The 21,585-nt window shown below is 39.7% G+C and overlaps 1 protein-coding gene across 9 annotated transcripts; it reads left to right on the plus strand.

The window, feature by feature from the left end:
• The first annotated feature begins 126 nt into the window (after positions 1–126).
• Positions 127–21,585, plus strand: inpp5ka (inositol polyphosphate-5-phosphatase Ka). 9 transcript variants are annotated; one of them, XM_085244952.1, is made up of 14 exons: positions 1,440–1,666; positions 1,829–1,910; positions 5,677–5,781; positions 5,859–5,967; positions 6,062–6,178; positions 10,022–10,197; positions 10,346–10,457; positions 10,560–10,669; positions 10,773–10,799; positions 16,926–17,157; positions 18,225–18,362; positions 18,438–18,521; positions 18,623–18,727; positions 18,864–21,585. In XM_085244952.1, the coding sequence occupies exons 1-14, from the start codon at positions 1,630–1,632 to the stop codon at positions 18,951–18,953; spliced, it is 1,524 nt and encodes a 507-aa protein (XP_085101078.1). In that variant the 5' UTR covers positions 1,440–1,629; the 3' UTR covers positions 18,954–21,585. The 9 variants fall into 9 exon arrangements, with proteins under 9 accessions (XP_085101077.1, XP_085101078.1, XP_085101075.1 ...); XM_085244951.1 differs by lacking the exon at positions 1,440–1,666 and adding an exon at positions 127–1,430 and having other exon boundaries at positions 18,225–18,539; XM_085244949.1 differs by having other exon boundaries at positions 18,225–18,539.

The following is a 21,585-nucleotide window of genomic DNA, read 5'->3' on the forward strand; positions in this document are numbered from 1 at the left end:
AAGCTGTTGTGTATATTTATGTATTATGCTGAAATACAAGTACAGCAGCTTTTAGTGCTTTTAAAGAAGTGGGTTGCAGGTTGAGGGAGAATTCTTATTTATGCTTTTGGTCGTTATATCTTAAACCACTGGGGGGGGACAGTGCAGGTTATCTCTGAAACAACATTCCACATTACTGTAATTTTTTTTCTCTCCCCCTTCTCCTCGTCTCAGTGACTTATTGTTTACGGACCTGCAACTGCAAAATCTCCAGTGTTAATAAGATTTTATATTTTTCTTATCTATAAATTGTCTTGTTGTGTCTTAACTATAAGTGGACATAAATGCTTTCAAAATCTCCAAATTTCTTGATTTCATAAAGGGCTCAGACTGGATAATCCTCCACCTTCCTCTGCCTCAAATTATTTCTTGTAATCAGATAGATATTTGGGGGGGGCGTTGTATTTCATTGGGTTGATGATTTGTTGATATGTGTTGAAGATGTGTTGCTGATAATGTGCAAGAAGACCCTGAACTCTAAGCAGATTTCAAAATAATTGACACTACAGCCACTTCTGTCTTGATGATTGTTCAGATGTCTAAGTCTTCCATGTACTGAATGAAATGAAATAACCTGGATATAAATATGAGTTATAACATTGTTCATTGCATTTGTACATATGTATTTGTATCTCTGCTGTAAGTGTCTCAGTGATCTTTTAACCCTTCAGCAACACCCCCCCCCCCCCCCCCCCCCACCAAAGACCCTTTCTGTGATATAGCTGAATGTCTTTAGACCATGCAGATCATACAATATCCAGATTAATTCATAACATTTATTGTGATTTTGACCTTTATTTTCTGTGACACATTTGGGTGCCACAAAAAAGGAAATGGGCTGTCAGTGCCCTGGAGAAAAATATTCACATGTGCGTTTTGAAACTAATTTTTTATTTTATTTTTTAAAGCTTTAAAATACTTGGCAGAAGTCAAGTCTTGATTACTGGCATTTAATATTGTTGAAGACAGGAGTCTGATTCCTCATGCTTTAACAGAAATAGTATTTAGTTATTTTTTTTTAGCATTATTTTGTGTTCTTTGCAGAACTTTTTTGAGTAAACTTACATTTTTACTCGCGTATGATTATATTATATACTGGCAGTTTAGATTGAAATAGATTTGGTGTACAAACAATTAACTCTAGCGTTTTTCTTTTAAACTAGCCAACTTCCAGTCTCAATTAACAGGCATTTTCCCGGTTTTGTGTGCCAGTCGTGTGTCTTACTTGTAACTAAGTCCTTATGCCTTATCTTGTTCGTGCTTTTATTTTGAAAGTAATCAACTTCCCTATTTTCCCTATTAGTGAGCCCGCAGGCTGGATTACTGACGTACTGTACAGCTTCCTGCAAATAGATAAAACAACATTCACAAATACTACTAACGCATAAAAGGTAGCGTACGATAAATCATTATCGGGCATAATTATTGATTAAAGTGTTTGCTGTTGAATGTGAAAAAGCAAGACGCTTGGTTTCGCTAACTGCGCAGTGTAGCTAGCGCTGTGTTTATCAGATGCATCACCACGGTAGTGAATGGCTGTAAGATGTTAGCTGGGTGTAAATAAATGCTACAAACTTGGTAGAAAAGAATATGCACAAGCCGGGGGTGGAAAATGTGCCCTACTCAGGTTAGTTAAACCTCAGTCCTTACATGACAACTTTGTGAGTTAGCGTTGTCAGCTAACAACTATGCATAAGAGTTGTACTTTTACTTTAGTTTGTCCTTTCATTTCGTGGCGACGTGAGCTTAATGAAGTTGATTTGACTGAATTTGCCTCTTTCCCTGCCAGGTGTGGACCCGATGGAGGACAGTGAAGAGCCACTGGAAAGTCATCAGTTATACCTCGGGGAGAAGGAGGAGGAAAGCTTCAGGTTGGTGCATGGATGTGAAAGATGAACAGAGTCACTGTGACCGGGTCGGTGTTAGCTTTGTGTTTCTCTGGGAGCCAGAAGTGACTGTATTAGAAAAGGCTTTAAGTTAGCAGGTAACTAGCAAGCTTTGCCGGTAATTTGAATTTATAAAGTGTTGGGGTGAGAGACTTAGACATACGCTAGTGCAAATTAACACATTAGAGGTTCACGCAACTTAATGGAGTACGGGCTTGCGTATCAAAAAATCCTTTTAAAAAGCTCCTAAAGTCACAGTCGGCATATTTATAAAAAAAATAAAAAATCAGGGGTCTAGTTAAGTGAAGCGTGGACAGTAATTTAGAAAATAAAATTCATGCATTCAGTATGACTTGAAAGTAGAGCGCGGATGAGGTGCATATAGACAGCTGAAGCCTCCTGGTACATAAACTCCAGTTCCTGGCTTCAAAAGCTTATGTCTCAATTCTTACCAACTCACGGGATAAAGGTAATTGTAATTCAGCTGTTTGGATGGTTTAAGCTTTACTGGGAATTTATGCTTTAGCTGTAAATTTGCACTGTAGCTACATCATAACTGGAAACCCCTGTGAAACCATACAAAGTAAACTGGGCAGTTAAACAACAATTCTCTAGAAAATGTAACTACACGTGGGGTCCATGGTGTCCACAGCTATGGTGATTGATCTTAAAGTTAGGGAGTATCTCACCTCAGCTAATGTACTCAGCTAAACCTCTCCATCATGTCTGTGGTGTATTTTTAGTGGAATTTTCCATATTTTATTAATGGTCTGTATGATTTACTCAACTCAAGTCTCAGAACAGGACGTACTTGTGGTTTGTTTGTTTGTTTTTTCTTACTTGCTTGATTTTTCTAGCCCTGTGGTTTTTAGTCAGTTTTGGTGAAAAGTCTTTAACATTAGATATCAGACATCCAAAAACAAACAAATAGAGAAGAAATATTTCACCTTTCAACTTGAATAATTTGAAAGCAGGAAAATGCTGTTGTGCTGCAACAGCAGTGATCTACTTTTTGTAAAGGAACTCAGTCTTGCAGTGCCCAAGTTGGTTGGCTTATTTATATTAAGAAACAGCAGAACATTTTCTTGCTGTTCTCACTATATTGTACTTCAGCTCCAGCCCTTTCCCCACATGTCTTCTTTTTTTTTTTTTTCCACTGATAAGGCATTTCTGTCTTGTGTGTTGTAGTGTTGTTTTAGCCAGTTGAGCTTCTCCTTTTGTTGCACCAACATGACATCACCAAGTTTAGTGGTAAAGCTGGTTAAAAGACGTATTCCTTTCCTTTCCCCCCCGCTGAGCTGTGTTTGTCCTGCCTTTCTTACTGTGTGATGCATTTCCACATTAGCTAATGTAAGGCTTGTGATATTCTGGCTGCCTAGTGTAGCTCTCAGGACTTTCAGCCTTTTCTAGAAGCACGTATGTTTGTCCCATTTGGGTTAAATATGCTCCAAGACCAGACACAGTCCGCTGTTTGCCAGTGAACAAATGTCACTGCATTCTGGCCGGTGGATTAGGTTGCCCAACAATACATACCTAATGCGGATTTGAGGGGGAAAAAAGCAATGTGTTGCTGGTGTTCTGTCCAAGGAAAGGACAGCCTGACGGCTTGCTGAATGAAAAGGGACGTGTTTCCAATCACCCATGCAAGTTGATTTCCCAATGTTTAATAGGACTAACCTTTAGACATTTAACAATGAGATTATAAACAGTTTTCAGAACACAAAGACAAATTGTGGGCAAATGAACCAATTCTCTAATCACTCTGTTCAACTCTGGAGCACCTAAACCCCTGAGCCGGGGGGTTTAGATGCCACTTCACTCAGTGGTTTGATTTTGCAGAAGGAGGACTGTGGCTCATTTGATTCCCTTTTTACATTTCTATTTTGTTACTTCCAACATCTTCCATCACCAATTGAGACCACAGCCGGCTCAAGCAGGCCTCGCAGTTTTGGACCAGGATGGATGAAATTACTCGGCTGTTGGGCAGCATAGAGCGTAAACGCACCGAAAGCGTTTCCACACAGTCAACGGGCAGCAAACTGGCCCTGCTCCATCGGCTTCACCAGCTGATGACCTGCGTCGAGGACTTGAACCCCAAAAACGAGCTGCACGAGAAGGTGGTCAAGACCCTGGATTACGCCTTCCTCGTCTGCGGCAAGAGAGCCAACAAGCCGAAGAAGGACAGCTTCAGGTGGAGACTGATGCTGACTGCTCACCCGCCTCTGTTGATGTTTGAAGCTGGAGATTTTATCGCTTTAATGAGTTTGTACTTGTTGCAGTAGTGTAGCTTGTATTGTTCTTACCTTGTCTTTCCCTGTTGTGCGTCAGTATGCTAAAATGTGGTGAGACAGCTGCTGTATTGAAACTCAGCAGTCATTTTGAAATGCCTCCATGGATTTATCTGAGCATTTAACTTTAAATTATCTAAATTTCTGTGGGATTTATCTGGGATATGAGAAGAGCATCAAAGTCAAATATGTTGTTGTTGTTTTTTAAACTGCTTAATAAGTTTGTGACCAATTAGAGTATTAGAAATCATTAATATTACTTGATTTTTGTGTTTATATTTCTACATCTTCTACCAAAACATCCTCGTATATTGTAATTCAGGAGTGTTCCCTCGCTGTCCTTTAATGCTTCTGAACGGAGAGGACTTTCTTGTCTCACTGTGGACACATTTTAGTATTGCAGAAAGCAACACTGAGAACTCACTGTGGCTGGCGTGATCCCATTGCAACATGACCTGTAGTTGTTGTCTGGCTTCAGGCAGTGACCAGAGACTAACACAAGACCCTTGCTGAGTGAAACCATCCAAGAAAATGCAGTCTTTTAAATTTAATTCATATGCTTTTATTACTTACACTTAAGTAAGTGTGAAAATATTATTCCATGTTATGAATGTTGCAAGTTTGGGTTCAAGGATGACTGATCTGATTATGTGTCAACTGCATCAGCCTGGCCTGCTTACGGTAATTGCACAATGGTGCTATTGTGGCAGCTTTTAAACCTGTGTTACAGGCTCGTCTTTGGTTCGAGATAAGCTGAAAGGACTTCTTTGATTGTGAAGCTTAAATGATATGCTGCAGCTGAATGCGTGTACATCGTGGACGCAGCCATCCCAAGTCCCATCTGTGAAGCCTTGGGCTGAGTGTTTAGCTGCTGAAGCCACTTGTATTTGTATCATCTAGTGTCACGTGTTTTATTTTAGTGACCTGTCAATTACATGGTATATTTTAGGATGCAGTCTCGCCCCAAAGTATATAATGCTTTAGTGCTCCTGTGACTCTAATGGGGAGCATAATATACAAAGTGAACATTGTGTTGTCTTAAAGAAGATTTGAAATTTGTTATTGAGACCCAAAAGGGACCAGGAAAGAGTTTGAGGTTATAATTCAGGTCATCTGATTTTCATACCTGGAAAAATTAAGCCATAATTTAAGATGGTCTCATTTGTTTTAAAGGTTGAATGTTGTACCTGATATCTAGTTCAGGGGTAGGCAACTCCAGGCCTCAAGTGCCGGTGTCCTGCAGGTTTTCAGTATCACCCTGGGTCAAATTATGATTTTATTAGCAGGCCTCTGGAGAACTTCAAGACATGTTGAGGAGGTAATTTAGCAATTTGAATCAGTTGTGTTGGATCAAGGACACATCTAAAACCTGCAGGACACTGGCACTTGAGGCTTGGTGTTGCCTACCTCTGATCTAGTTGTTTACTTCAGACTGTTTGTAATTTCCTCTTCTGTGCCCACAGGTTGCACATGGTAACGTGGAATGTGGCTACAGCTGATCCTCCAGACGATGTGACCACACTTCTCCACCTGAACTCTCCAAAGAGCCCTGACCTTTACGTCATTGGGTAGGTGATGTGATGCACAATGCATCTGTATAAGTGGATAAGGGGCCGATTTACAATCAGATTTGTGTGTGTGTTAGTCTGCAGGAAGTGTACTCTGGCCCGTTGAGGTTTGTGTCAGATGCTGTGTTCGATGACCCGTGGAGTTATCTATTGATGTCGCTTTTAGCGCCACAGAAGTACATCAAGGTAAAAAACCTTAGAAAACTCCCACACATGCCATACAGTGGATGCACACTTTCACAGGGTCAGGAGAACACAGTTTGTGCTGTGTGTGTTTCAGGTGTCATCCATAAGAATGCAGGGCCTGCTGCTGCTCTTCTTCTCCAAGCTGGAGCACGTCCCCTTCATCAGAGACGTCCAGGCGACGTACACACGCACAGGCCTCTTTGGTTACTGGGTGAGAAATGCTGAACTGCTTTATTATTTCACTTTTAGAAAAAATTCAGATGTTTTTTAAAAAAAAAGAAAAAAAAGGGGGGGGGGTGATCTAAATCAATCAGATGTGTTAGGGTTGTGCGAAATGACCAAAATCTCATTTCCCGATATAAACGTTTCTTATCCCAATAACGATATATATCGCAAAATAGTGCATTTTCTTTGTGAGTATTTAGTACATGGCGTGCTGCGGGGAAAAGCCTGCTCTAACGTTTGAGTCTAACATTTATTTTGAGCACCTGACAGCTCTTTTTTGCTTCTCATTCGTAAACTCTCTCTGCACTCTTTCACAGGATTCTTGTGTAGTTGGCCGTAGGTGTTAGAAGAGGATTGTCGTGTTTGAGTCTGTGGTGGGGACTGGTTTGCAGCATAATTTTTCATAATACAGTTTTCTGGTCTGTGTCATAACCAAACCCTGTCCATGCTACAGAGGTAGCCCTTGTTTTGGAATAAGGTCCTCGACTAGTCCTTCTGTTTAGAGCTAACTGGTTATGCCTCATCTTCACTGGCCATGCTGGTATTCTCTGTGCCTGCATCCATGTGGTGACTGTAAGCGCCATTTATAGTTACTTCATGTTTTTATTTGAGGTAATTTGTTGGATGCATATTCGGAAATTAGATGTTTGAGAATAATGCATATCATTTCAGTTATTTTGAAAAGTCTCAACAGGATCTTGAGCTTTATTGTGAAAGGTTTATGTGGAAAATAAACAAGCAGACAGTGGAGCTACACAATGGTTTTACCGTCGTTGTTGCTAACGAAAGTACACGTAAAAACAGCTGCTTGTCTGTCTGTAATGTGGTTATTTTAAATAAAAGAGAAACATAGAACTTTAAGAAATTAATATAGCCACTACAGTGACCATGAAAACGATGAGAAAACATTGCCATAAACAGCTTATTTTGCGACACCACGAAACAAACGATAGCATAATATGAAACGATAGATGTATATCGTCATCCAATATCGAACAGCCCTTAGCTGCATTGTTGTGTTTTTTGTTTTTTTTTATTATTATTATTATTTTAAAAATCTGGTGCATGCATTGGTCCTCTCAGGTTTTAGATACTACTCATCTCTGTTTGGTTATTTGTTTAAAGGTGTATTAAAATTATTATTTAAAAGCAAAACATTGTAGTACTTTGGGAAAAACTATTATTCAAAACAAGCCTCTTCCGCCAAAATTCTTAATTAGTGGATTTAGGATGTCTTCTTTAAGTCTGTCCTCATTGTGCAGTGCAGACTTCAGGTTTCCTCCTTCCTTTCCTTCCTATTTGTGTTGGATGCCTGTTTAAGGAAAACCTAAATCAGTCACAGCTTATCGTAGTGTCACAAATCCCACCCACAGATACTGACCTTGAATTCAGATTTTTGGTCAGCTCAGAGGAACTGTCTACTTTCAGATGGATGAACTTGATCATCATCATTAACCCTTTAAAGCCGGTCGGAGCGGACACGCTCCATTTCGCATAACTATTTTTAAATCTCGGTAGCACTGCAACCACGTAAGCTAGCGCAATAATTTTTTTTGCATATGAAACCGGAGGAGTTGTACTTACATCTTATGCCATCAGCTTGTCCTAGGTCACAGTTGCAAAAATTGCATAAAAAGCGCTTGCAGCAACAAAAACATAATATTCCAGAAACACGCTTTGCCGATCCGATCAGCTGTTTGTAACACTTCCTAGTCCATCAGCGTGAACTGTCGCATGTCCGCCATGAGCTGCCCGAAACCGGAAGTGACATCATTTTGCGGAAATGTAGTTTTTTACGATCGGGGCCTTATGAGCCTATACTGGTGTTTTTAAAAGTTATGTTTGAGTTCATGACTTTCTGTGTCGTTTCTGGGATGCTTAGGAACTCATATTGCACTGCTTGAAATAGTTTGTTTTGATGCATATGCTGTTATTTTGCAAATTTGCATTATAATATTTATTTTCGTTTTTTTCCTGCAGTATATGAAAATTGGTGTATTTCAAAAATAAAACTATGAAGACACTTAAAATAAATTTCCTGTGGTGGGAAACTAGTTTGTGTAACTTTTTTGTATTTACAGTTTTGAGGGATAAACCTCTTAAATTTCTCTAACTAGAAATATATGTTAAAAAAACAAAAACGATTTTCAATTTTTTTGTAGTTTATTGCACTTTTTTGCAATTTATGTAATTACTATGCACCTAATGCAGACATATTATTAAAGTTTGGGCTATAATGGTTGTATTGATGTATAGCAACTTGAAATGCTCACAAAAATGGCTCCACAGCATGTAAAAATATACTATAAGCTCTGGCAGACTTGGTTCTATGGTAGGTCTTAAAGGGTTAAGCCAAGCTCACACTTCCAAGAGAAGTAGTGCTGGCCCCTTTATAGACTGTATATAAACGGTGGATGTTGGTTTGTGTACTCCTTTCACTGTCATCGTTGGAGCTGGTTTTCTGTTTCACATGTGTAAACACCCTCTAATAGGGCTGCTCGATTATGGCAAAAATGATAATCACGATTATTTTCACTGAAATTGAGATCACGATTATTTGACGATATTTATTTAACCCTTTAAGACCTACTATAGAACCAAGTCCACCAGAGCTTATATTATTTTTTTTTACATGCTGTAGTGCCATTTGTGGGAGCATTTCAAGTTGCTATACATCAATACAACTGTTATAGCCCATATTTTAATAATATGTATGCATTAAGTGCATAGTAATTACATAAATTGCAAAAAAGTGCAATAAACTACAAAAAAAATTGAAAATCGCTTTTGTTTTGTTTACATATATTTCTACTTGGAGAAATTTAAGAGGCTTATCCCTCAAAACTTTAAATACAATAAAGTTGCAAAAAATAGTTTACAACAACAGGAAATTTATTTTGAGTGTCTTCATAGTTTTATTTTGGAGATACAGCAATTTTTATATACTGCAGGAAAAACAAAAAACAATCCTATGATGCAAATTTGCAAAGAAAACAGCAGGTGCATCATTTCACTGTGGGAAGTGTTACGAACAGCTGATAGGAACGGCAAAGCGTGTTTCTGGAATATTATGTTTTTGTTCCTGCAAGCGCTTTTTATGCAATTTTTGCAAAGCTATATGTGGAACGAAACCGTGACCGAGGACAAGCTGATGGCATCAGATGTAAGTACAACTCCTCCGGTTTCATATGCAAAACAAATTATTGCGCTAGCTTACACGGTTCAGGTTCTACAGGGATTTAAAAATAGTTACGCAAAACGGAGCGTGCTGCTCTGACCGGCTTTAAAGGGTTAACAATGACTTTAAAAAATAATATAAAATTGTGTGCAACACCACTGAAGTTTTTTTTTTTTTTTAAACTCTCTTTTCAACCAACGGCAGTCACTCTCCTCTCCAAATAACTTCTGCTTAGCTTTCCGAGCTTCCCTCGGGTCCTCTTAATCAGCGGTCTCCAACCTTTTTTGCGCCACGGACCGGTTTATGCCCGACAATATTTTCACGGACCGGCCTTTAAGGTGTCGCGGATAAATTAGGGAGGGGCTAATAATCGGCTCAGTCATTTTTAATGATCGTTGAATGTGTAAAACTAGCACACTTCTCCTTGAAATGAGGAATGGAGTAACATGTAGGAACATATGTCAAACCAGATCCCACTTTGTGAACTCCAGTATTTTTGTTTGGTTTTCAAGAGGGCTTCTGCATTTATTACATGAGGGTCACCAGCTGATGGAGGAGTTGTCTCTCGCAGCTTAAAAACTGAACAGAGTATGGAGTCTAGTTCAACACATTCACTGTTTTTCTCTTTTCTCAACCCTGTTTCACTCTCAGGGTAATAAAGGCGGCGTCTCCATCCGATTATCTTTCTATGGCCACACGCTCTGCTTCCTTAACTGCCACTTGGCTGCTCATATGAACTATGCCTCAGAGAGGGTGGATGAGTTTGAGTATATCATGGACATGCAGAGCTTTGACTGTAAAAGAGCTCCAGCTATTGTTGATCACAGGTGAGAAGACGCACATGATACAAACTGTGATTCACCTGAATGTTTGGGATAAGAAATGATGTTGAAGCTTCACATATCTCACCAAAGTCACTTCTTCATTATTCTTTCATGTGTCACCGTCCTCCTTCTCCCCCCTCTCCTGGTCAAGATTGGTTTTCTGGTTTGGAGATCTCAACTTCCGAATTCAGGACCACGGCATGCACTTTGTCCGCACCTGCATCGACAAGCAGAACTACAGCCTGCTGTGGAGCAAAGACCAGGTGTGGCCCTTTAAAGAGTCTCACAGCTCCTGATCCTCCATCCCACATAGCAGCCTCGGTAATGTGACTATGAAACATGTGTGTTGTTGTTGTTGTTTTCAGCTGATCATGATGAAGCAGAAGGAGCAGGTGTTGCAGGAGTTTGAGGAGGGGCCTCTGGACTTTCAGCCCACATATAAGTTTGACCGTAGCTCTGATACTTATGACACCAGGTAACACACAAGAAAACATCACCATAAAAACCATGAATCATACTCACCCTTCTCTTTGCTCACAGTATGCTGTTTTTATCTGTACCTCTTTCCAACTTTACAGACTCTACAACACATGGTTTGGCTTTAAGTAAGAGTTCAGAATCCATTTGTCCACATCTAGCACGTAGTTCACATAACCGAGCTTCACTATGTGTGTACACGCTACTTTTAACACGGCAGTAAAAGTAGTGTCATGTTTTTGTTTTTAATGTGGTAAGTTAAAATGTCACTCATGTGTTCAAAGGCTTACTGACGATTATGTTTATCTGTAACATGCTGCACATTAAACAAACACACAGGTGTTCAGGCTCCTTTCCTGCGCTTCGTGCCTTAAAGAGCACACGGCCCATGTTTCTCTAAAAGTTGGGACAGCGATCTGACGATGTGGGTCATGAATGCAGTCACATCAGCTGGATGGGCTTGCAAAGAAATTTCTGTTGCACGTGTTTGTCCGGCATCTCCACTTCCTCAGTACACTAAAAGCCATGATTGTTCTGGTGAAAGTCCCGATCAGCAATAACACGAGAAAAACAAAACAAAACGGTTTGACACGCCTGCTTGTAGTTTCTAGCTCATGATCTTTGGACAAACTAATATCACAGACAGCTTAATATGCTCCTGTGTATCAAAACAGCAATACACAGTAAACATTTCAATGCAAGCACTGGCCAATAATTAAATCACAGTGTGAAACACATTGTTAGTATAGCTCTGGTTTTTGGAGAGGCACACAGACCTCTGCAAAAAACACGAAACATTTACTTTTCTCTACATTTAGTATTTATTACACATCAAATACAGTGGGAAAGTCTTCACTGTGACTAAGTTTATGAGCCAACGACAGATCAGATTTGTAATGTGTTGTTGAGCTAATTGTGGGAGGCTTTCCTCTGATTTTATCACATACCTGGAGTGTCACACAGCACCAGGAACCATCACCAACTTATCCAAAGCAGGACAGTTGGATGTGTTTTTCTTAGGCAACACTTCATTAATTACTGTTAATTAATGCTGTGTACTTCAGTTCAGCTTTAGCTGTTTTTAAAGGGTACATTTTATTAAAGTTTATAAAGTGTGGAGGGATTCTTAATACTACATGCATGATGTGACATGTGCAAGTGTCCAAGTGTCTACCAAAGTATAAGCACCTTGGTCAGAAATCGAGAAATGACGTCCGTTGATGTACTGCCCGATGTTGGATATAGCACAGCTGGATAAGTGTTATTAGACCACTTAATTAAAGTCTGATGAGTAACATTAATGTAAGAGTTACTCCTGTGTGAAAGAGAGCCGTCACTTTAACGGATTTATTAGCCAGCAGTGTGTCTGAAAGGGGCTGAACAGTCTAAGAAAGACAAACCCTATGGTTGTGTTTGCAAATCAAAGACCGAAATGCTTGTTGGTGCTACAGATTTTCATCTGCGCTCACATTACGGCAGCTGTTAAAGGTACACTGTGGATGCTTTGATCTCTACGGGCACATCAGAGCAAAGTTTTAGTTGTAGTTTTAGCTAGCATAAGTTCCTGTTTGTCAAATGAGAGATAGATAGATAGATAGATAGATAGATAGATATATATATATATATATATATATATATATATATATATATATATATATATATATATATAAAAATTAACAAAAAAAGGAAAAGAATCTCCACAGGGTACCTTTATGTATCATGTCTACACTGATGCAAATTTAACCCACAGCATTAGCTTTCAGAATGTGTTATATAAATATGATGTGCCTAACTATGGAACGCCAGGACTGCCATAATGAATTAATTAAATACACCATTAAATAATCAATTAAATGTGTCAATAATTAATTAAAATTGGAATTAATTAATTAAATAAATAGTTATGACACATGTAATTAATTAATTATTGACACATTTAATTAATTATTTAATGATATATTTATTTATTTCATTTTGGCAGTCCTGACGCCTGGCTCTCATCATGAAATAATTTTATCTGTCAGCCTCACCCATCAAACTCAGGGGGCGGGGTTAACGCTGCCCATGCAGCTTCTCTAACATTTGATTGGTTGCCGTGCAAAGTAAGTCAAAACAGGTCGATCCTAGAAAATCGATTGCTTGTGTAGACTTGGGGCAGCCAGGTATCCCAGAATGCAGATCAAATCACAGGCAGCAATGGTGGTGGTGTAGTTTTAAAATACCCCGTTTTTCTGTCACCAGCTACACTTTTAACAGTGTTTTAGCCGCGAATGTCGCAACGTATGTCTGGTCAGGTTGTCAACATAGAACATGTTTGCAAAAGTGCTCAGATGTTTTCAGAGATTTCACTAGCTCTGCTAACAATTAGCATGCAGAGTGCACCGAGGGGGTACGTTAACCGGTTTGTTTACATATTCCACTCTCCGTGTTCCACATGTTGCATTCGCAGATTCTCATTTTCACCGAACGATCGTCTCTTTCCGCCTGGTCTTGTGTCTCTGTGCTTCTGTAACATAAAGAACGAGCTGACATTTTTCTCACGAAACCAGCGATCAGCTTAACAGACCCTCAGTTTACCTGCATGCATCCTCCTCCTCATCTGTCAGCTGTTTAACACCTGCTGCTAATTCAAGAAACACGCCTAGTTACCTGGTGATAGTCACAGTTTAACTGGGCTCAATATAACGCAATGTCAGCGCATTTTTCTGCACAAGATAAGTAAATATAGTGTTTTCCCCGAGCGCAGAGCTGCTGGAGCTTGTTTCCTTACAGAGCACTTTAGAAGAAGAAGAAGAAGAAAGTACATTATTGTACTTTATTGAGCCCCGTGGGGAAATTGCTCTCTGCATTTAACCCATTCACTCAGTGAAGCAGTGGGCAGCCATTGGGCGCCCGGGGAGCAGTGTGTAGGGACGGTACCTTGCTCAGGGGTACCTCAGGGTAGCTGTTAAGGGGAATCGAACCCCCGACCTTCCGATCATGGGGCAACCACTCTACCTACTGAGCTATCCCTGCCCCTTTATAGGCGAGCCAGCTTTATCAGCGGCTGATGTCCAATCACCGGCACACAGCTTTCAAACCTCAGCTGAGTTTTAGCTCTCAGTGGTTAAACGCTGGACTTCATTCACTCAGGTTCTGTCTGTCGGGTCACGTTTACTTCGCTGTTTTATTTACAACTGAGCAAATCGGTTTGGCTGAGGTTAAAGTTACGTTTCATAACTGCATAGTTTCACAGACGTTTAATGGTTCACTGGCACATGTGTTAGACTGAACTATCATCTAAATATCATCTGTTTTTTAATAGTTATTCAACTGTATTCTAAGCACCAGCTGTCTGTTAGAATGTGATTTTTTTTTTTCTCTCTCTGTTGGCAGACTTATAAAAATGCGCAGGAAAATCTGACGTGCATGGCGAACTTCAGCGACGATATTTAGGGAGGAATAAACACACATCAAACATAAATGAACCATTTGCCTGTCTCCATAATTGAGAGCATTTTCTCTTCTTATCTCAACACTCTCTCTCTTTTTTTTCTTTTTTTTTTTTTTTTTTGCTTTTTCGGTCATGTTATGTTTACCTGTCAAAGGCTTGTTACAAACTATGAAACACATCGTGCAGACTTCTGGATGTTAGAAGAAAACTAATACTGCTCATGAATGAGACTAAAGGCAGGAAGGTGTCCTTTAAAACTAAACATGTTAATAGGACCTCCCTGTTTATATCATAGTTTATGATATAGCACGTGTATTTCAGTAATAGCCTGCTGAGGTCACTATACGTGCTGGCCTCATATCAAATGTGAAGGCAGACTGAGTCTATGTTTGACGTTTTTTATATCTAATCTTCCTTTTCAAACATTTAAACAGCAGCGAGTCTGCAGCTGAGGGAATACAAATTCAAATTGTCGGAACAGGTTTGCTCGTTTCTTGGATTCATTTGGTGATTTATTAAATGTATAACTGTTATTCTAATCTGCTGCTGAGTCTCTTACACTTTTCTTTATGCTGTATATTTTCACGTCTCTGGAATAGTTGGCAGTTAGATAGTCAGCTGGGAAACTTTGTGTTAACTCATGGAGCTGAGGATATCGTGGACATGCTGACCTCGCTGCGTGGTGTACAGAGCGAGGTCAGCATGATTAATATTCACAATAAAAATATTAGCCGAACATCATGAAGTCTGTATGTGTTTCATAGTGTCGAACAACCTTTGTACAGTTAAAGCCAGCAGTTACTACATGATGGAAACACCAACGTTATCTCTTTTATGTGTTTATACACAGGTCACGCTGATTACTGAACAAAAACCCAAAGATCAGATGTTAAACAGATTTATTTGCTCTCTCTCCTCCTTAAACATGTTTTTAATGTTAGTTATAATTCAGAATTGGCGACTGAAACACGTAGGACACATAAGAACATCAGGAAATAAAACACCGATAAATATAACCTCAGTAAAAGAAGTCAGCGGGGGTTACTACAGCTGTGTACCGGGGCCTGCGCTTTGTCGGTGGGATTGCTTGCGAGGCGAGCGGGTCTATCCCACGCTTTGCCGTGAGACTGGGCAGACATCTCCGAAATCATCGAAACACTTTTGCAAAGAGGCTGTATCTTGACAAACCGACCAGACACATGAAGATTAAACCACTACATTCTCGGCTAAAAAAATATTAAAACGGTATTTGGTAACACACAAACAGGGTTTTTCAAAGCTCAGTTCTGTTAGCTTCCACATGCCGGTTGTTGTGTGCTAGAAACAATGGCCACCAGGCCAAAGCAATGGTTTTGACTCGATCAGCGTTAACCCCGCCCCCTGAGTTTGATGGGTGAGGCTGACAGATAAAATTATTTCATGACGAGAGCCAGGCGCCAGGACTGCCAAAATGAAATAAATAAATATATCATTAAATAATTAATTAAATGTGTCAATAATTAATTAAATGTGTCAATAATTAATTAAAATGTGAAATACATAAATAATTAATTAAATGTGTCAATAATTAATTAATTACATATATCATAACTATTTATTTAATTAATTAATTCCAATTTTAATTAATTATTGCCACATTTAATTAATTATTTAATGGTGTATTTAATTAATTCATTATGGCAGTCCTGGCGTTCCATACCTAACATGGATGGCTGTAAATGCATGTCATGCTAATACGGTACTACCATTGTGGATAATAGAGTGTGTTTGATTATAACGGGGTTCCAGTCAGAGCTGGCACTATGTATGATGGGGTGGGGTTCTGGGTGATGGCCAGAGGTGTGTGTTTGGTGAGGGTGGAGGATGAGGGGTAAAAATAGGCATTTTCAAACTGATACCTGGCGGTCCTTTGGTGACAGTGATGGCCTTAAACATTGTACTGTAAATAAAAGGTAAATGGACTGATTCTTATATATCGCTTTTTACTCTCCCGGAGTACTCAAAGTGCTGTATACAACATGCCACATTCACCCAATCACACCCATTCTCACAAGCACTGAAACTAAACAGAGTGCTGTTTTGCTAACAACATTCACACTCCGATGGATGCATCAGAGAGCAACTTGGGGTTAGTATCTTGCCCAAGGATACTTGGCATGCAGACTGGAGGCGCCAGGGATCGAACCACCAACCTCCCGATCAGTAGGTGACCTGCTCTACCTCCTGAGCTACAGCCACCCCACAGGTTCCATGTGACCTGAGGGGGGGAAAAAAAGGTGCTGCCAAGACAGATTTGTTTCCAGCTATGAAGAAGAATTTGAAGGAGAAAATGAGTGAGGAGGATTTTGATATTTCTGTCATCTCTGACATTATTCTTTGGTTTCATTTATGTGCACAAACATGAAGGGTAAAATATTTCTAGTGCCCAAAACTGCAGCTCCTCCAACAACCTTTTGGAGGCTTGCTCCAAAAGTAAGTCAGTCCCCATAGAGACTCTTGGGTCCCGTCCCAACTTTATAGTATTATAAAACAGGTTTTCCAAGTATTCTTAACAAACAGCAGTTCAAAGAATACATCAGTGTGCTGGTTTTCTTGTACCTGTGAAATACTTTCCAGTTACCCCGTCACTGAGGTCCTGGCATGTCATTTGCTGCCTGAACCTTTTATTCTCCCCAGCCCCACATCATATTGGTATAAGGCACTTCAGCCAGGCATGTGCCTCATACCAACGCAGGTTCTTGCTTTAAACACTTGACTTTGTCTGACAACTCAAACCGGCCTCTGCTCTCTGTCCATCTGTCATCTATAACTACCTGTCCAGTGCTAAGAAGCGTAAACCTGCCTGGACTGACCGGATTCTGTGGCGACTCCGACCCAAAGCCCTGCCCCCGGATGAGGAAAATGAAAACAAAGTTGGGCTAGATGCAAAGAAGCTCAAGCAGCTGGAAGAGGACATGGAGTACCCCCTGAAAATCAGACAGGACGTGTACACCAGCATGATGGAGTACAGCATCAGTGACCACAAGCCTGTCATTGGTATCTTCACACTGGAGGTGAGAAACTGGAAACTGTGACTATCCAGATGCAGTCAGTCACCTTTCAGTCATTTGTTTATGACCTGAATTATTGATGCAGGTCATCAGTTGATTGTGTTGTGTATTTATTGTCGACGCTTTTGGAGATGATGTAAATCATCATCCTTATCATAGCGTCCCACTAAAAGTGAGCATGCAGGATGTGATGGGAAACATCACTTACTGCTCAGTGTGGAGGTAGCTGCAGTTATTACGGGGACATTAAGCTGATATTTTGAAATATCAAACTCATTTCACTGTACAAATAAGTTTTGACAACCCATTCTAAAAACAAAAATTCATTTTTAAAGGACCAGTAACTGAATACATGTCGACGTTGCGTATTTAAAATACAAAATCTGAGTAACTGTATTCCACTACAGGTACCGTTTCAAAGGGTGGTGTTCAGAATACAGTTTGTTGAAATAAATGGATTACACGGCGGTCTTTTTCTGTTTCATCTTAGGTTACGCCCTCTCTATTTGTGGTCATTCCACTCCGGTGGAAACCCAAACAAATCACGCATTAAGAGGCTCTAATGCCTGTGTCTTAATCTCTCGGCCTGTGTCACCTGTACTTGCGGTTCACATAATGACGTGAAGAAATATATGTAAAATTTATTATTCAAAAAAAATTATTTAATATGAAGGCAACAGGCAGAGTGTTATAGGTACAGCTCTAAAGAATGTAGCCTGAAAGCACTTGAGACTATAAACTTATCTGAAAATTCTTTATTACACTTGTAACTTAACTTGACAGGTCATTTTTTCCCATAGACATTCGTACAACTGAAAGTGTTTTTGTATGCAGACGAGTCGCCCCCTGCTTACATGCAAAACAGGTTTTAGATGCTTTGGCTTCACACTCTTCTGACAAAGTGAATGTGACTTCAATATTGATGCAATCTCCTCTAACCTATCCATCATAGATTTTGTCATGATAGTGTGACTCTCTTATCCCTCTTTTGAAAGTCTCCATAGCTGTGTGGTTCCTCTTGTACAGAATGTGGTTTCTAACTTGGACTGTTGATTTGTGCGTGCCTACAGCTGAGGAAGATGTACGAGACTCCTCTGGTGCGTCTGCGGGCAGAGGGCGACTGGAGCGCAGATATTGATGCCATGGTGGTCTACAGCCCTCTGCAGCCATTCCCCTCCAGTACTTGGGACTGGATCGGCCTCTATAAGGTTGACAACACGTGTTTCACTGCTGGCTGGTTCAGTGTGCTAGTTGAAAGTCTTCATTTTTGTGTGAATTTTCAGGTTGGTTTCAGCAGCGTGTCAGACTACATCACCTACACGTGGGTCAAAGACGACGAGGTGGCCTTCAACGAGGAGGTTATACAGGTGGTAACTCTTGTCTCAGTGAGTGGGACTGCAGTTTGAACACGAGCCGGAGCAAAAGTGCATGTAAGCCTCAGGTGATGGAAATGTTCTTGTTTCTGTAGGTTTATGTAAGTAAGGAGGAAATCCCTGTGCAGGGAGGAGACTGCGTGCTGTGCTACTACTGTAACGCTCTGAAGTGCATCATTGGAATAAGTGAACCATTCCAGGTAATGAATTGGAAATAATACATGAAAAGATATTATTGTCTTTTATTTGGAATTGCACCTTAAAAGGATTTTCTGCAGTACTGTTCTCGTGTGGATGGAGGTCAGCATCAGTGTTATCTGCTCATCTGTCTTTTAGGTCCAAGCATCCAAGGTAGCCATTGAGGAAGGCATGCTGCCTGAAAGGATCAATGGGCTCGACAAAGCTGTGTCTGGTGATGACTTTTAGAACTGAAGTGTCAAAAGTCATAGATTTGGGAAACTGTAAAGGTTTTCTGTCGCATTTCTTAACCTGCAGCTGAAAGAGCAACTTAGGAACTGTTCTCTCTTTTCCCCACTGCACCACTGATCTCTCTAATGCTACCAGTGAGGCTGTTTTGTTATTTACTCCAGCAGTCAAACGCATTAAAATGGAAGCTCACATTTAAATTGGCATCATGTTGAGCAAAGAAATTTTACTCTTCTTTTAGTCTTTATGAGTAAAAATAAATAAGATGGAATGCTTAGATTTTACCAAATATGTTTGTGTCACGATGGATGGGTGAAGAATATTTTAGGGTTTGTGATACTCAAGGAAATGGTTAAGGCCTGATTATCCACAAACCACTGCAGATACAATTACTCATTCTTGTACTGTTTTTTTTTTTTACCACATGGATCCACTCATTCACTCCACGATGACCAAAGTTATATCACTGAGTCCATCCAGTGGACCCCCTCCACACTTACAGTAACTACAGTGGTGTTCAGAGCTATTGCGAACCAAAGTTTCATGTCACACCACTGTTTTTGAACTATTTTGCAACCAACAAATATTCACCTCCAGTGGTTTTCAATTTGAAGGTGTTTTCAAGACTTAACAGCTGCTCTGGGTTTATGCTTTATGGCTTTTGCCGCAAAGCATAAAAACAACAACTTTTCACTGAAATTAAAATATCTGACACTTCTGTTCCTATCTCCTGATGCGAAGAATATCACAAGTCAAGTCTTGCATAGTCCAAATGGAGGCACATGAAAGCTTGGCTTTGTACTTGGTCTGAACACGCTACAATGCTGTGGGAGGAAAAATGCTCACACCTACTCTTAAGAATAGGTTCGGCTCCAACTTCACTTTACTGCTACTGTAATGAAAAGGAAAAGGGAACATGAGTTAGCAAAACCCACGGGCCGTGTTTGTTTGAAGGGCACCATGGTCACGTTCAGACTGAGTAGTTATTCTGTGAAAAATGAGCTGTCAGCCTGCACTGCTTACTACTTGGAGTCGAGTATCCTCGATGCCAGTGTGCGAACCTACACTGCTAAGTTTTTATTTCAATGGCAAAACCGGTGTGATGCCAGACCAGCTGCTTACACATTAAAAATGTCTTAATTTATGGTTAGATAATGGCTAGTTAGAGCAACCCCTCAGATGACAGTAGTCAAAAGAAGCTCTACGTCCACAGTCACTGCATGTGACTGTGTAGAGGTCTGCAGGACCAGACAACTTAAATTTCCTTTCCACTCTTCTTTAAAACAGTACAGCCAGTACAGGTAGACACAGAGTTTTTAGCTGTAAGGTAATGATCTTAATCCGTACTGTCCTGAAAGCATCGCTGAGGTACGTAAGCTGGATCTAGTCATGATTTTAAATGTTTCCTGTGTTATTTAAAATATTAACTTGGCTTTTGGAATATCCATCCCTGTGACTGTGAGTGCTATTGGGAGGTGAGATGATTTCGTAGCTTTGATTTCTCTCTTCTCAGTGTTTTAATGAACTTCAGTTGCTCCTGGAGGACTTGAAAGAAAAGCTGTATAATACAACCTTGTTTTTTTGTTTGTTTTTTTGCTGTGGCTGATTTTTTTTTTTTTGCTTTCTGCCATCCACCTTCTGGAAGGTTCCAGTTTTATATAAGAAAAACAATGATTCCTATCAAGGTTGATTGTGACGTCACAGCAAAAACCTTCAAGAAATGTTGCACTGTTTACTGTATTTGTAGGCTCTCGTGGTATTGTTAGTGTGATTAAATACTATATATAAATGTGTAGTTTTGATTGAACCATGTGGATTCAACAAGTGCCTCTGACACACCGCTTTACATTTACTGTACTGTACTATGCTGCTTAACTTTGATACATGTATCGTAACATTGACTTGATTACTTAAAACATGGCAAAATGTTTGTTGGAGATCTTTTTGAAATGTACATATTTTGCTTTGGTCTGTAGAAACATTTCCTGATCTGGATTATCAGCTGTAGAGGCGTCTCCCCCTTCTCTTGAATTTAAAGAAACTAAATGGCATTTGACTCAAAGCACCAGTAAAAAAAAAAAAAAGAATATTTACTACATACATGTATAAATACTTCCTTTAATTGGCAGATGTAGAGAAGAAGGAAAATAATTCCTGCTCACTGCTTGCAGTGACGTTTGTGGATTGTAGTAAGGAACCGGGTTATGGTTTATGAAAAGAGATGCTGCTGCTGCTGAGTGTTAATACCAAATTAACTTTTTGAGATTCCAGGTTCCACTGTATTCTCAGTAATGTCACATTTCTAAAACTTGGAAACCCACACCAAAATAATCTAGATGACTGCTACAGTCCAGGTTAAATATGTGAAAATATGCACACTTGATTTTTAGAGGGGACTGTCCCTTTAAATATTGCTGTTTTAAACTTTGAGCTATAGAAATACTTGTTGTGAATGTTGCCGTTACTGATTTGTTGGAATCAGTTATACTTGCGCACACATGCACACATATATACATATCAATAAATATACATATATGTTTTAACTGAAGGCTGACTTATTTTCTGAAATGCCAATGAAACATACTGTAACCGAATGCAAATAAATTTATAGCTCTGAATATGCAAGATTAAA

Source organism: Mchenga conophoros, linkage group LG14, assembly GCF_057382185.1.
Source record: "Mchenga conophoros isolate Kocher_MC1m ecotype Shallow Benthic linkage group LG14, M_conophoros_male_GT1.1, whole genome shotgun sequence".
NCBI lineage: Eukaryota > Metazoa > Chordata > Actinopteri > Cichliformes > Cichlidae > Mchenga > Mchenga conophoros.

Excerpts from the sequence above, each read along its gene's own strand:
- inpp5ka (XM_085244943.1), top strand. The coding sequence starts at position 3,884 with ATGGATGAAATTACTCGGCTGTTGGGCAGCATAGAGCGTAAACGCACC. Across the intron at positions 4,117-5,676 it reads CCGAAGAAGGACAGCTTCAG|GTTGCACATGGTAACGTGGA; the intron begins GTGGAGACTGAT and ends CTGTGCCCACAG. Across the intron at positions 10,670-10,772 it reads TCTGATACTTATGACACCAG|ACTCTACAACACATGGTTTG; the intron begins GTAACACACAAG and ends CCAACTTTACAG.